This window comes from Pristis pectinata, chromosome 1 (genome assembly GCF_009764475.1).
Source record: "Pristis pectinata isolate sPriPec2 chromosome 1, sPriPec2.1.pri, whole genome shotgun sequence".
In the NCBI taxonomy this organism is placed as follows: Eukaryota; Metazoa; Chordata; class Chondrichthyes; order Rhinopristiformes; family Pristidae; genus Pristis; species Pristis pectinata.
In genome coordinates this window covers 80,420,064-80,432,551 of record NC_067405.1, presented here as the reverse complement: position 1 = coordinate 80,432,551, position 12,488 = coordinate 80,420,064, and the positions used below count along the sequence as shown (strand labels likewise).

At 46.5% G+C, this 12,488-nt stretch overlaps 1 protein-coding gene across 1 annotated transcript in view; it reads right to left on the bottom strand.

Moving 5' to 3' along the window:
• Window positions 1–10,783, bottom strand: part of rpe (ribulose-5-phosphate-3-epimerase) — a 68,126-nt gene extending 57,343 nt beyond the window's left edge. Inside the window, exons 1-2 of the mRNA XM_052016287.1 lie at window positions 10,600–10,783; window positions 6,957–7,036 (exon numbers count right to left, since the gene is read on the bottom strand). Of these exons, the coding sequence (XP_051872247.1) occupies window positions 6,957–7,036; window positions 10,600–10,721 (202 nt within the window). The 5' untranslated portion in view covers window positions 10,722–10,783. The remainder of the gene's footprint in view (window positions 1–6,956; window positions 7,037–10,599) is intronic.
• Window positions 10,784–12,488: the final 1,705 nt, after the last annotated feature.

The following is a 12,488-nucleotide window of genomic DNA, read 5'->3' as shown; positions in this document are numbered from 1 at the left end:
TGGGAAAAAGATACCAGCTATCTACTCTATCTATGCCTCTCATAATCTTATAAACTTCTATCAGGTTTCCCTCAGCCTCTGCTGCTCCAGTGTAAACAACAAATTTGTCCAACCTCTCCCTATAGCACATGCCCGCTAATCCAGGCAGCATCCTGATAAACCTCTTCTGAACAAAAGGTTCAGAGATCTGGAAGAGTATAATGCTAACAGGAAGGAGTTTAAGGAGGAAATTAGGAGAGCCAGAAGGGGACACAAGAAAGCCTTGGCAGGCAGGATTAAAGAAAACCCCAAGGCATTCTACAAGTATGTGAAGAGCAAGAGGATCAGATGCGAAAGAATAGGACCTATCAAGTGCAACAGTGAGAAAGTGTGTATGGATCCGGAAGAAATAGCAGAGGTACTTAATGAATAGTTTACATCAGTATTCACTACGGAAAAAGATTTCGGTGATTGTAGTGAGGACTTGCAACGGGCTGAAAAGCTTGAGCATGTAGATATTAAGAAAGAGGAGGTGCTGGAACTTTTGGAAAGTATCAAGTTGGATAAGTCACCGGGACCGGATGAGATGTACCCCAGGCTGCTGTGGGAGGCGAGGGGAGGAGATTGTGGAGCCTCTGACGATGAACTTTGCATCATCAATGGAGACAGGAGAGGTTCCGGAAGATTGGAGGGTTGCAGATGTTGTTCCTTTATTCAAGAAAGGGAGTAGAGATAGCCCAGGAAATTATAGACCAGTGAGTCTTACTTCAGTGGTTGGTAAACTGATGGAGAAGATCCTGAGAGGCAGGATTTATGAATATTTGGAGGGGGTATAATATGATTAGGAATAGTCAGCATGGCTTTGTTAAGGGCAGGTCCTGCCTTATGAGCCTGATTGAATTTTTTGAGGATATGACTAAACACATCGATGAAGGGGGAGCAGTAGATGGATTTCAGAAAGGCATTTAATAAGGTACTCCATGCAAGGCTTATTGAGAAAGTAAGGAGGCATGGGATCCAAGCGGACATTGCATTGTGGATCCAGAACTGGCTGACCCACAGAAGGCAAAGAGTGGTTGTTGAAGGGTCATATTCTGCATGGAGATCAGTGACCAGCAGTGTACCTCAGGGATCTGTTCTGGGACCCTTACTCTTTGTGATTTTTATAAATGACCTGGATGAGGAAGTAGAGGGGTGGGTTAATAAGTTTGCGATGACACGAAGGTTGGGGGTGTTGTGGATAGTTTGGAGGGCTGTCAGAGGTTACAGAGGGACATAGATAGGATGCAAAGTTGGGCTGAGAAGTGGCAGATGGAGTTCAACCCAGATAAGTGTGAAGTGGTTCATTTTGGTAGGTCAAATATGATGGCAGAGTATAGTATTGATGGTAGGACTCTAGGCAGTGTGGAGGATCAGAGGGATCTTGGGGTCTGAGTCCATAGGACGCTCAAAGCGGCTGCGCAGGTTGACTCTGTGGTTAAGAAGGCATATGGTGTATTGTCCTTCATCAATTGTGGAATTGAATTTAGGAGCTGGGAGATAATGTTGCAGCTATATAGGACCCTGATCAGACCCCACTTGGAGTACTGTGCTCAGTTCTGGTCACCTCACTACAGGAAAGATGTGGAAGCCATAGAAAGGGTGCAGAGGAGATTTACATGGATGCTGCCTGGATTGCAGAGCATGCCTTATGAAAGCAGGTTGAGGGAACTCGGCCTTTTCTCCTTGGAGCGACAGAGGATGAGGGGGGACCTGATAGAGGTATAAGATGGTGAGAGGCGTTGATCGGGTAGGTAGTCAGAGGCTTTTTCCCAGGGCTGAAATGGTTGCCACAAGAGGACAGAGGTTTAACGTGCTGGGCAATAGGAAGAGGGGAGATGTCAGGGTTAAGTTTTTTTACTCAGACAGTGGTGAGTGCGTGAATGGGCTACCGGCAACTGTGGTGGAGGCGGATACGATAGGGTCTTTTAAGAGACTTTTGGATAGGTACATGGAGCTGAGAAAAATAGAGGGCTATGGGTCTCTAAGGTACAGTTTTGTGGGCCGAAGGGCCTGAATTGTACTGTAGGTTTTCTATGTTTTCTATGAACCCTCGCCAAAGCTTCCACATCCTTCCTATAATGGGGCGACCAGAACTGAATGCAATACTCCAGATGCAGCCTAACTAGAGTTTTATAAAGCAGCAACATAACTTCCCGACTCTTGAACTCACTTCTTCGACTAATAAAGGCAGGCATGCCATACTCTTTTTTTAACCACCCTATCAATCTGTGCAGCCACTTTCAGGGAGTTATGGACTTAGACCCCAAGATCCCTCTGTACTTCAACACAAAGGGTCCTGCCATTGTGTACTGTCCCTTTACATTTCATCTCCCAAAGTGCAACATCTCACATTTGGCCAGAATAAACTCGATCTGCCATTTCTCCACCCATATCTGCAATTGATCCATATCCTGCTGTATCCCTTGGCAGTATTCTACACTATCCACAACACCAATCTTCATATCATCTGCCATATATATCACAAACAGAGGTCCCAATATGGATCCCTGCAGAACACCACTAGTCACGGATTTCCAGCCAGAACAAGTCCCATTGACCACTACTCTGTCTTCTATGGGCAAGCCAATTCTGAATCCAAAAGGCTCAGTCACTATGGATGCCATGCATCTTAATCTTCTGTATGAGCCTACCATGAGGGACCTTGTCAAACATCTTACTAAAATCCACGCAGACAATATCCACAGCTCTACCTTCGATCACCTTCATCACCTTCTCTAAAAACTCAGTCAAGTTACAAAGACATGACTTGCCCCGCACAAAGCCATGCTGATTGCCCCTAATTAGACCATGGTTTTCCCAAATGCTCATAAATTCTATCGCTGAGAATCCTCTCCAATAGCTTCCCTACCACTGACATGAGACTCACTGGTCTATAGTTTCCAGGATTATCCCTATTTCCCTTCCTGAATAACAGAACATTAGCTACTCCTCAGTCCTCCGGGATCTTGCAAGTAGCTAGAGAAGACACAAAGATCTTGGTCAAGGCCCCAGCAATCTCATCTCTTGCCTCTCAATAACCTGGAGTAAATCCCATCAGGCCCTGGGGACTTATCCACCTTAGTGTTCTTCATGAGATACCACCTCTTTATCTCAAAATGCCCCAGCATACTGCCACGTTCCACACTGATCTCATTATCCTCCACGTCCTTCTCCTTGGCAAATATCGACACAGGGTACTCATTTAGGACCTTACTCACATCCTCCACCTCCAAGCACATGTTCCCTCCTTTATCCTTGAGTGGTCCTACCTTCTCTTCAGTTATCTTCTTGCTTTTGATGTATGTATAGAATGCCTTGGGATTCTCTTTAATCCTACTTGCCAAGGACTTTTCAGGCCCCCCCCCGCCCCAGCTCTCCTAATTCCCTTCTTGTGTTATTTTCTGGCTTCTTTATTCTAAAGGGCTCTGTTTGATCCCAGCTTCCTAAACCTTACACATGCTTCTTTTTCCCTCTTGAATTTTCCTAAATTCACCTCCTCTCTTGTCATCCAAGGTCCCCATACCTTGCCATCCTTCTTATTGGAACACACCTGTCCTGTACTCTGTGCAGTTGGTCTTTAAGCACCCTCCACATGTCAGATGTGGACTTGCCCAAAAACAGTTGCTCCCAATTAACTCTCCCCAGTTCCTGCCTAACACTCTCGTAATTTGCCCTGCTCCAATTTAATAATCTCCCGCAAGTTCCACACTTAACCTTATTTATAGCCATCTTAAAACTTAAGGAGCTGTGGTCACTGATTCCTAAAGGTTCTCCCACTGAAAGGCCAGCCACCTGCCCAAGCTCATTTCCAAATACCAGGTTCAGTACTCATGAGATACTACCTCTTCTCAGTGGACCATCTACATACTGATTTAAGAAACCCTCCTCGATGCAACTAATAAATTCTGCCCCATCTAACCCTCTTGCACAAAGGAGGTCCCAGTCTATGTAGGAGAAGTTGAAGTCACCCACAACGACAACCCTGTTGTTTTAATACTCCTAGCATTAAAATAAACACACTTCAACCCATCCATCCCATCAGGTCTATTACCTTGCTCCTGCCTGTCCTTCCTTACAGACTTACTGGTCATGACATCCACCTTCCTCTCAATCCCCCCACTTTCTGACCTGGTGCTCTGGTTCCCATCTCCCTGACAAACTAGTTTAAACCCTCCCAAGTAACACTAGTGAACCTCCTGACCAAGATATTGGTTCCCCTCTAGTTAAGGTGCAAATCTCCTTCTTGCACAGGTCACCACTGCCCCAGAAGAGGTTCTAAGAACCTAAAACCCTGCCCCCTCAGCCACACATTCATCTGTTCTCTCTCTCTATTCCTGCCCTGACTAGTATGTGGCACCAGGAGTAATCCAGAAATTACTACCTTCGAGGTCCTGCTTTTCAGCCTCTTTCCTAATTCCCTATACTCACTGCGCAGGACCTCTTCCCCCCCTTCTACCTATATCGTGGTCTGAAGGGCCATTATTGTGCTGTAATGTTCTATCATTGGTGCCAATATGCATCACAACCTCTGGCTGCTCACCATCCTCCTTGAGAATGTTCTGCAGCCACTCCGAGACATCCTCAATCCTGGCACCAGGGAGGCATCACACCATCCTGGCATCTCTTTTACGGCCACAGAATCTCCCGTCTGTGCCCCGAACTATCAAGTCTCCTATCACTTTTGCTCTGCCCTGCTGAGCCTCAGAGCCGACCACAGTGACCTGGCTGCTGCTGTACCCTGACAGGTCATCCCCCCAGCTGTACCCAAAGGGGTATACTTGTTACTGAGAGGATTGACTACGGGAATCCCACGCTGCCTGCCTGCTCAGTCTACCTTTCCTGGTGGTCAGCCAACTATCCAATGCCTGCACCTCAGGTCTGACCACCTTGCTGAAACTCTTGTCTGTGATGCTATGATATATATAAAACCTTTAACATAGTAAAACATTCCAAACACTTCACAGGAGCACTTCAGACTGACACCAAGGCTTACAAGATAATAACCTAAATCTGGAATAAAAAGGTAGGTTCCAAGGAGCCTTAAGAGCAGAAAGAGGCAGAGCACATCCGGTAGAGAACTCTGGAGCTCAGGTCCTTGATAGCTGAAGCACAGCTGCCAACGAGGCAGATAAGAGGCCAAAACTGGAGAAGAGAGGGTATGCGAGATAATCACAGGGTTGGAGCAGATTACAGAGTTGGGGTGCTTGAAAATCAGGGCTTGATTGGGAAACAAAGATGAAAATCTTTTAAATTAAGACATTATCTGGGACTCAATGTCAGTCAGCAGCTGAGGCTGGGGTGAGGGATGCAGTCAGACTGGTGTGGATGTATGGTCTACAGCTTAGGTCGAGGTCAGATATGACACCAAGGCTGCAAATGGTCTGGGTCTGTTTTGACCATTGTTGCTCGACCTAGTTATTGACAAGAGAAATAGTGAGTGACAGGGACCAAGACAAAGGCTTTGGTATTCCCAATATTCAGCTGAGCTGCTCCAACAGTCCTTCCTCCTCATACAGCTTGGCCTGTCCATCCACACGCTCCACTAAGGGCATTTGATGATGCTTAAAGTGAGAGACAACATGCTTCCTGAGCTTTATTGCAACTTTTAAATTTATTCTAAGACATCAACTAACTTTAAGAGATTAAGTAATTGTTGCTGTTTTCAAACATTGACTTGAACCTGAATGCCAAAGAGCAAATAATTTCTTCTAAATTTATCACTTAAAGTGGAGAAATGTATTTAGAGTTCCTACTACTTGAATATTGGAGGAATAAACAAGCCCGGGGCTCTCAGTGGGCAGATGATATTTAACTCACAGCGAAGTTGTTATTTTATTGGCTCTCATCAAGGGCACTTATTTTAGCCAAATGCACCGAGGGAGTTTCTGAATTTAGCATCTTTGTTGTTTCCAAGGAGCTACACCGTAAATAATGTTTAGCCCAAGCCTGGAGAGATTATGGCTGGGAAAACAGCAGAGGTCAAGGTAAATTCAATCCTTGGGAGAAAAAGAAAACACACAGCTCTCAGCAGCCTTCCTGGCACAGCTCAGCCATTAGCTTAATCTTTACAGAGTGAAATTCTGCTGTCTCCACATATTGGATGACCTGTCCTGGGCCCAGCACATAGATGCAATCACAAGGAAGGCACACTAGCATCTTTACTTTCTTAGGTGGTTAAGGAAGTTTGGCATGTCACCAAACACTCTAACAAACTTCTACAGATGTACTGTTGAAAGTTATCCTGACTGGTTACGTCATGGTCCGGTATGGCAATTCGAATGCGCAGGAACGTAAAAAGCTGCAGAGAACAGTCAACTCAGCCAAGTACATCAGGGGCACATCCCCCCCCGCCATCAGTATTATCTACAGGAGGTGTTAGCTCAAGCAGGCAACATCCATCATCAAAGATCCCCACCATCCGGGCCATGCCATCTTCTCACAGCCACCATCGGGCAGGAAGTACAGAAGCCTGAAGTCCCACACCACCAGGTTCAACGGCTACTTCCCTTCAACCATTCGGTTCTTGAACCAACCTGCACAACCCTAATCACTACCTCAGTGTAGCAACACTATAACCACTGTGCACTACAATGGACTATTTTTTGTTCTAATTGTGTTCTTTTTGTATGATTTATGTTGTTAATTTATGTTTTTCTTGTCAATGTTGTTTCACTGATGCTATGTGCCTGTGATCCTACTGCAAATAAGTTCTTAATTGCACCTGTTCATATGACAATAAACTCGACTTTGATTTTGAGCACCCCAAACATCACAAACAGGGCTACAATTTACAATAACTTGATCAGTTGAGAGTGTGGGGCTGCACTACCCACTGCTTGCAATAAAGATACAGATTACCACTTCTGTCTGTGCCACCATTTCAATAACTTCACTTGCACAACTGCACATAGAGAAACTGCTGCTGCAAGTCTTACCAAAGAAGGGCTCTTGTCCAAGTTCCTTCCGAAGACATTCCACCACAGGGTGACCGAAGGTGATATTAGGCACAAAGTGGCTGGAGGAGTGAGCACACAGTCTTCAGATGTAAAGTTTGAATCAAGACATTGACTGGAATCAGAATATTACAATATACGTGGAAGCCATTCAGAATCAGATCTATGCAAACAGGTCTCACATTCCTGCTCTGCAATTCAGACCTCCAAACACACATCCCCTCCTCTGGAATCTGCATCCACTGCCCATCGGGTGGTGCATTTCACACCCCAACTTCCCTTTTTGAGTGGGGAAAAGGAATCTCAATTTTGCTGCTGCCTTTTTGCCAATTAATTCTACAAGTATCTCCTGTTTTTAAGCACATTTTCAGAGCATACAGGTTCTCAAGGGTTCCTCCAAAAGTGCTCCTCCAGATCTCCCCTCACACCTTTCTGGTGACTCATACCCAGAATATTCCAATACGTAAAACCATACAGCACAGGAACAGGCCCTTCAGGACATGATGTCTGTACCGACCATGATGCCAAACTCCTGTGCACCCCCAAGACCTGATATCCTTGGAATGGAACACTCAGAATTCATCAAAATAATCCAACTGAGACCCAACTAATGAGTTGTAAAGATTTAGTGTTAAACTGCAAAGATCTGCAAATGTTCACCCCAGCTTCATCTGCCCTTGCACCCCCCCCACCCCACCCCCATGGAAATGGTATCAGATCAAACTGATTCTCCATGTTGTTTCTCCATTTTATCAGTTTGTCCCCATCCCCATGAATTCTGAAATGATCCTGCTTACTTCTTTTCTACTGCCAAGTGTTGTACTTTGCTCAACCTTCAAATCTGTATTCCCTACACCCAAGTCCAGGGTCTGCCAAGTAAAACAAGAACAGTCTTAATATTAACCCCAGGTGGAAACCAGTGCAAACTTCTCTCCAGTCACAAAAGATCCATTCATTGCTTGTCTCTTATCCTTTGCTCAATTATGTAATTAAGTTATCACCATGACTCTAATACCACTGGTGTATTAGAACTGGTGGGAAATATTCTGTTGTTTTATCACAGGGGTCAGAATGGCTACAGGTCAGTCACTGTAAGAATGAGATCCAGACCTGTCAGGTAGTCCTTCACCACATAATACAGGTATACTGTGCCTGTAGGTATATGTCTGTCACCATACAACACATGCAAACCATGCCTAAACCATTAACCATGTGTCCCACACAGAGGTTGGTCCAGAAGATGAGATCAAATGGAATCCAGTGTGAGATAGCCAATAGGATACAAAACTGGCTTGGTGGTAGGAGTCAAGAAGGTGATAGTGGAGGGTTCTTTTTCAGACTGGAGGCCCGTGACTATTGGTGTGCCTTAAGGGTCGGTGCTACGCCCATAGCTATCTGTCATCTATATCAATGATTTGTAAGAGAATGTACAAGAGATGGATAGTAAGTTTGCAGATGACACTAAAACAGGCGAGGTAAAGGGACCCGGGCAGACAGAGGGTGGGAGAAGAAAAGGAGAACAGACTCCAGGTGTGTTTTGTTAGGGGTTATTCAGAAGTTATGGAATTATGTGGCTAGCAGGCATGAATACAATCGATCCAGTCTTCAAGAGAAACCTGTTCTAATGTAAACTGCAAGCAGTCATCAGTTTGAAATTAAAAGAACAGCTTTGTAAACAAACAGCAATGTCGACAGAGCACAAGCTATTCAAGAGGTGTGGTTTGCAAACTCACAAGGCCGTGAAAGATTCTCATATGCATCAGCCAAACATAAGACAATGGGGCTATGTTAATTGGCCTACATCAAACCAGGCAACAGATACCAGCTAAGTTACGTTGCCCCATTGTCACTGAATTCAAGGAAGCTTCCAGACCGGACTGATTTTGTCCACTCAGTACATCAAACATGGACATGTATACGCTGTCTATCAATAATTGGGATGTACCCAGACAGTCAGCCCTCAGAACACTAGTTTTGGGCATCTGGGTTCTCAGAGCTCTTGGACATCCATGTGAATTACTTTGTCATGGCAAAAGTGTTTGAACCTTCAGGGGTGTCTTGTCAGTTACAGTGTGCTCCCATTATAAATATGTAACTATTTTTCAGACAAGATATCTAAGTAAACAATATCATTGGTGCTATTAAAATTGTATTGAATCACATGCTCTTTGTTCTTAAAATATAAAAACTTGATGTATTTTGAATTCAGGGAGATTCTACTGAAAGAGTCTCCAAGAGAATATCTGCTTGTCATGATGAATAAAGACTTTTATATCTACCAGCTTCAGTGTACCCAGTCACTCAGTTCAGTCAACAGTTTAAACAAACATTTGGTTTAAGCAAAGATCCAGGGAAACTTTGCGTAAGTAAAACAGTAATTAATAAACTATTCTATTTCAAGTGCAAGCTTGGTCTGTTAATTGAGTTAATCTAATGAATAGAGGCATGCCAGGGCAGATGTAATTCCATCATAGTTTGCTGCCTCCCAGGCTCTGGATATCATTGACTGACTGCAGAAAATTCTGGAGAGGGAGTGGTTGTGTTCCAATGATGCAGCAAAAAAAAGTTAGGAAAGTGATTAAGAAATAGCATGTCAAAGGCAGTAATCACCAGATAGGAGGGTGCGGATAACGGCCTGGGTAGAGTGATTGCCATGAAAGAAGGTCTTTAGAACCATTTCTCATGGAGGTGGAATCTCAATAGGTTAGAGTCATGCCAGAGCTGGAACCAATGCCCTTTTGGGAAGGTTCACTAGTGCTGTGGAGTTGGCTGAATATAATTTGGCAGGGGGTTTGGGTATAGAAAAGTAACACTGGAAAAGAGAAAGGGGTGCAAGGAAGACACAGTGGAGAATGTGCAATTCCCACTGGAAATTCCGGGACTGACACACAAGGGCGGTGCTTACATGTGTGGAGTGACTGAAACCAATAATGCCCAAAGACCAAATCTGGAGGGGTGAATGAGAAACACAGAACACTGCAGAGAGTCAGGGAAGTGTGTGTGTGGAGGGAGAAACAGTGTCAACCCACCCTCTAACCTGTAACCCCCATACCCCTTACCATCCAAACAACAGACTGCACCCCCCTCCCCTCACTGCCCACCTCAGGGACCCAAGCACACATCCCTGCCCCCCTCGGGGACCTGCCCACCCCACGGATATTCCCCACCCCTCGTGTCCCAGCAGACCCCCCTCATCCCCACCCACCCCGGGGACCCCCTCCCCATCATACCATACCATCCCATCCCATCCCAGGGACCCCCCCCTCCCCACCAACCCAGGGACTACCCATCCCGGGCACCCCCTCCCCTCCCCATCATATCATCTCAGGGACCCCCTCCCCATCATATCATCTCAGGGACCCCCTCTCCATCATATCATCTCAGGGACCCCCTCCCTCCCTGCCTGCCCGCCCGCCCTCCCCACCAACCCAGAGACTACACACCCCGGGGACCCCCCCCCCCTCCCCACCCCAGGGACCTCGCACCGTCCCGTCCCATCCGAGGGACCCCCACACCACCCACTACACCCCCGCCCCCCACCGCCACCACGTCCCCCGTCCGCCACCAACTCCAACCCCCACAGGCCCCGGCTCGCCGCTGCCTCCGCCCACAGACCCCTCCTTACCCGTCCATCACGTCCAGGTGCAGGTAATCGGCCCCACAGCTCAACATGCGGCGACACTCGGCGCCCAGCCGGGACAAGTCACTGTTGAGGATGGACGGCCCGATCCGACAGCCCTGCGCCATCCTGGAGCCGGCCGACCGCGCACCGCCTCCCGGGATACCCGCCGCCGCCTCCGAACTACAACTCCCGGCCTGCCCCGCGGCCACGCGCATGCTCCGTGCCTGCGCCACCATGTGGCCACCGGCGGAATAGCTCTTTCGGCCCTGGAAGGGTCAGGTTGTCCCAAGTTAGGTTCATTTCCACTGATCACCGCCAGAATCTATCATCCTCACAGGCGTTGGAGGATCTGGGCAAAATATTCACCAGATCAGGCCAGACGGTAAAAGGTGGAGAGCAGAGCAACCACTGTAAACCACTGAAGCATTGGCTGGGAGGGTGTGAAGGAGATACAAATGGGAGAAGATGAATGGAAAGAGAAATATCAGTAGCTGCATATTGGAAATGTGATAAACTTGAGTGGAGCGGCTGATTACTGAGATTGTGAAATCAATTGCTGAGCCCCAAGGCTCGATTGGAGGATGAGATGCTGTTCCTTGAGTTCACATTGAGCTTTGATTGGAACAGTGTAGGAAGCCAAATACAAAGAGTCAGTCACAGTGTCGTACAGCATAGAAACGTGCCCTTAGGCCCGCCACCAAACACCTTCAGAGGGGGAGTCGGTTGCAGATGATGGACCAAGTGGAAATTTCTACCTTTCCAATCATAAGACTCACGGTAGTGTAGTGGTTAGCATAACACTATTACAGCGCCAGCAACCCGGGTTCAATTCCAGCTGCTAAGAAGTTTGTACATTCTCCCCATGTATGCGTGGGTTTCCTCCTGGTGCTCAGGTTTCCTCCCACATTCCAAAGGGTTAGGGAGTTGTGGGCATGCTATGTTGGTGCTGGAAGCGTGGCGACACTTGCGGGCTGCCCCCAGAACACTACGTAAAAAAGATGCATTTTGCTGTGTTTCGATGTACATGTGACTAATAAAGATATCCCACTTCTCACTTTGACAGTTTCCACTTTCCCCAGCCAGCACATTTTCACCATTGACATCCTATCCATTGACACCTTTTTCCCCATGCCAGAGCACCTCCTTGAACCCATACCCAACTAGTCCTCCTTCTTTGCAGCTGTGCCGAACTTATCAATTTTATCACCTTCACCAGTAATTTCACTTGGACCCTTCCTGACATCTGTCTCCCTTTTCTGGATCTCTTGGTCTCCATTTCAGAAATTGGAATTGGTTTATTATTGTCACATGTACCGAGGTACAGAGAAAACTTAGATTTGCATGTCTTCCATACAGATCATTTCACAATATAAGTACATTAAGGTAGCACAAGGGAAAAGCAATAACAGGATGCAGAATATAGTGTTACAGTTACAGAGAAAGTGCAGTGCAGGTAGACAATAAGGTGCAAGGGCCATGATGAGGTAGATTGTGAGGTTAAGTGTTCATCTTTATCATACAAGAGCAGCATTCAAGACTCATAGCAATGGGATAGAAGCTGTCCTTGCACCTGGTGGTGCTTGTTTTCAAGCTTTTGTATCTTCTGCTTGATGGAAGAGAGGGAGAAAGAGTGACTGGAGCAGGAGGGGTCTTTGATTATGTTGGCTGCTTTTCTGAGGCAGCAATAAGTGTAGACTGAGTCAATGGAGGGTAGGCTGGTTTCCGTGATGTGCTGGGCTGTGTCCACAACATTCCGCAGTTTCTTGCGGTCTTGGGCGGAGCAATTGCCGTACCAAGTCGTGATGCATCCAGATAGGATGCTTTCAACAGTGCTTCTATAAAAATTGGAGACAAACTATCCACTGATATTTACTATAAGCCCACTGAATCCC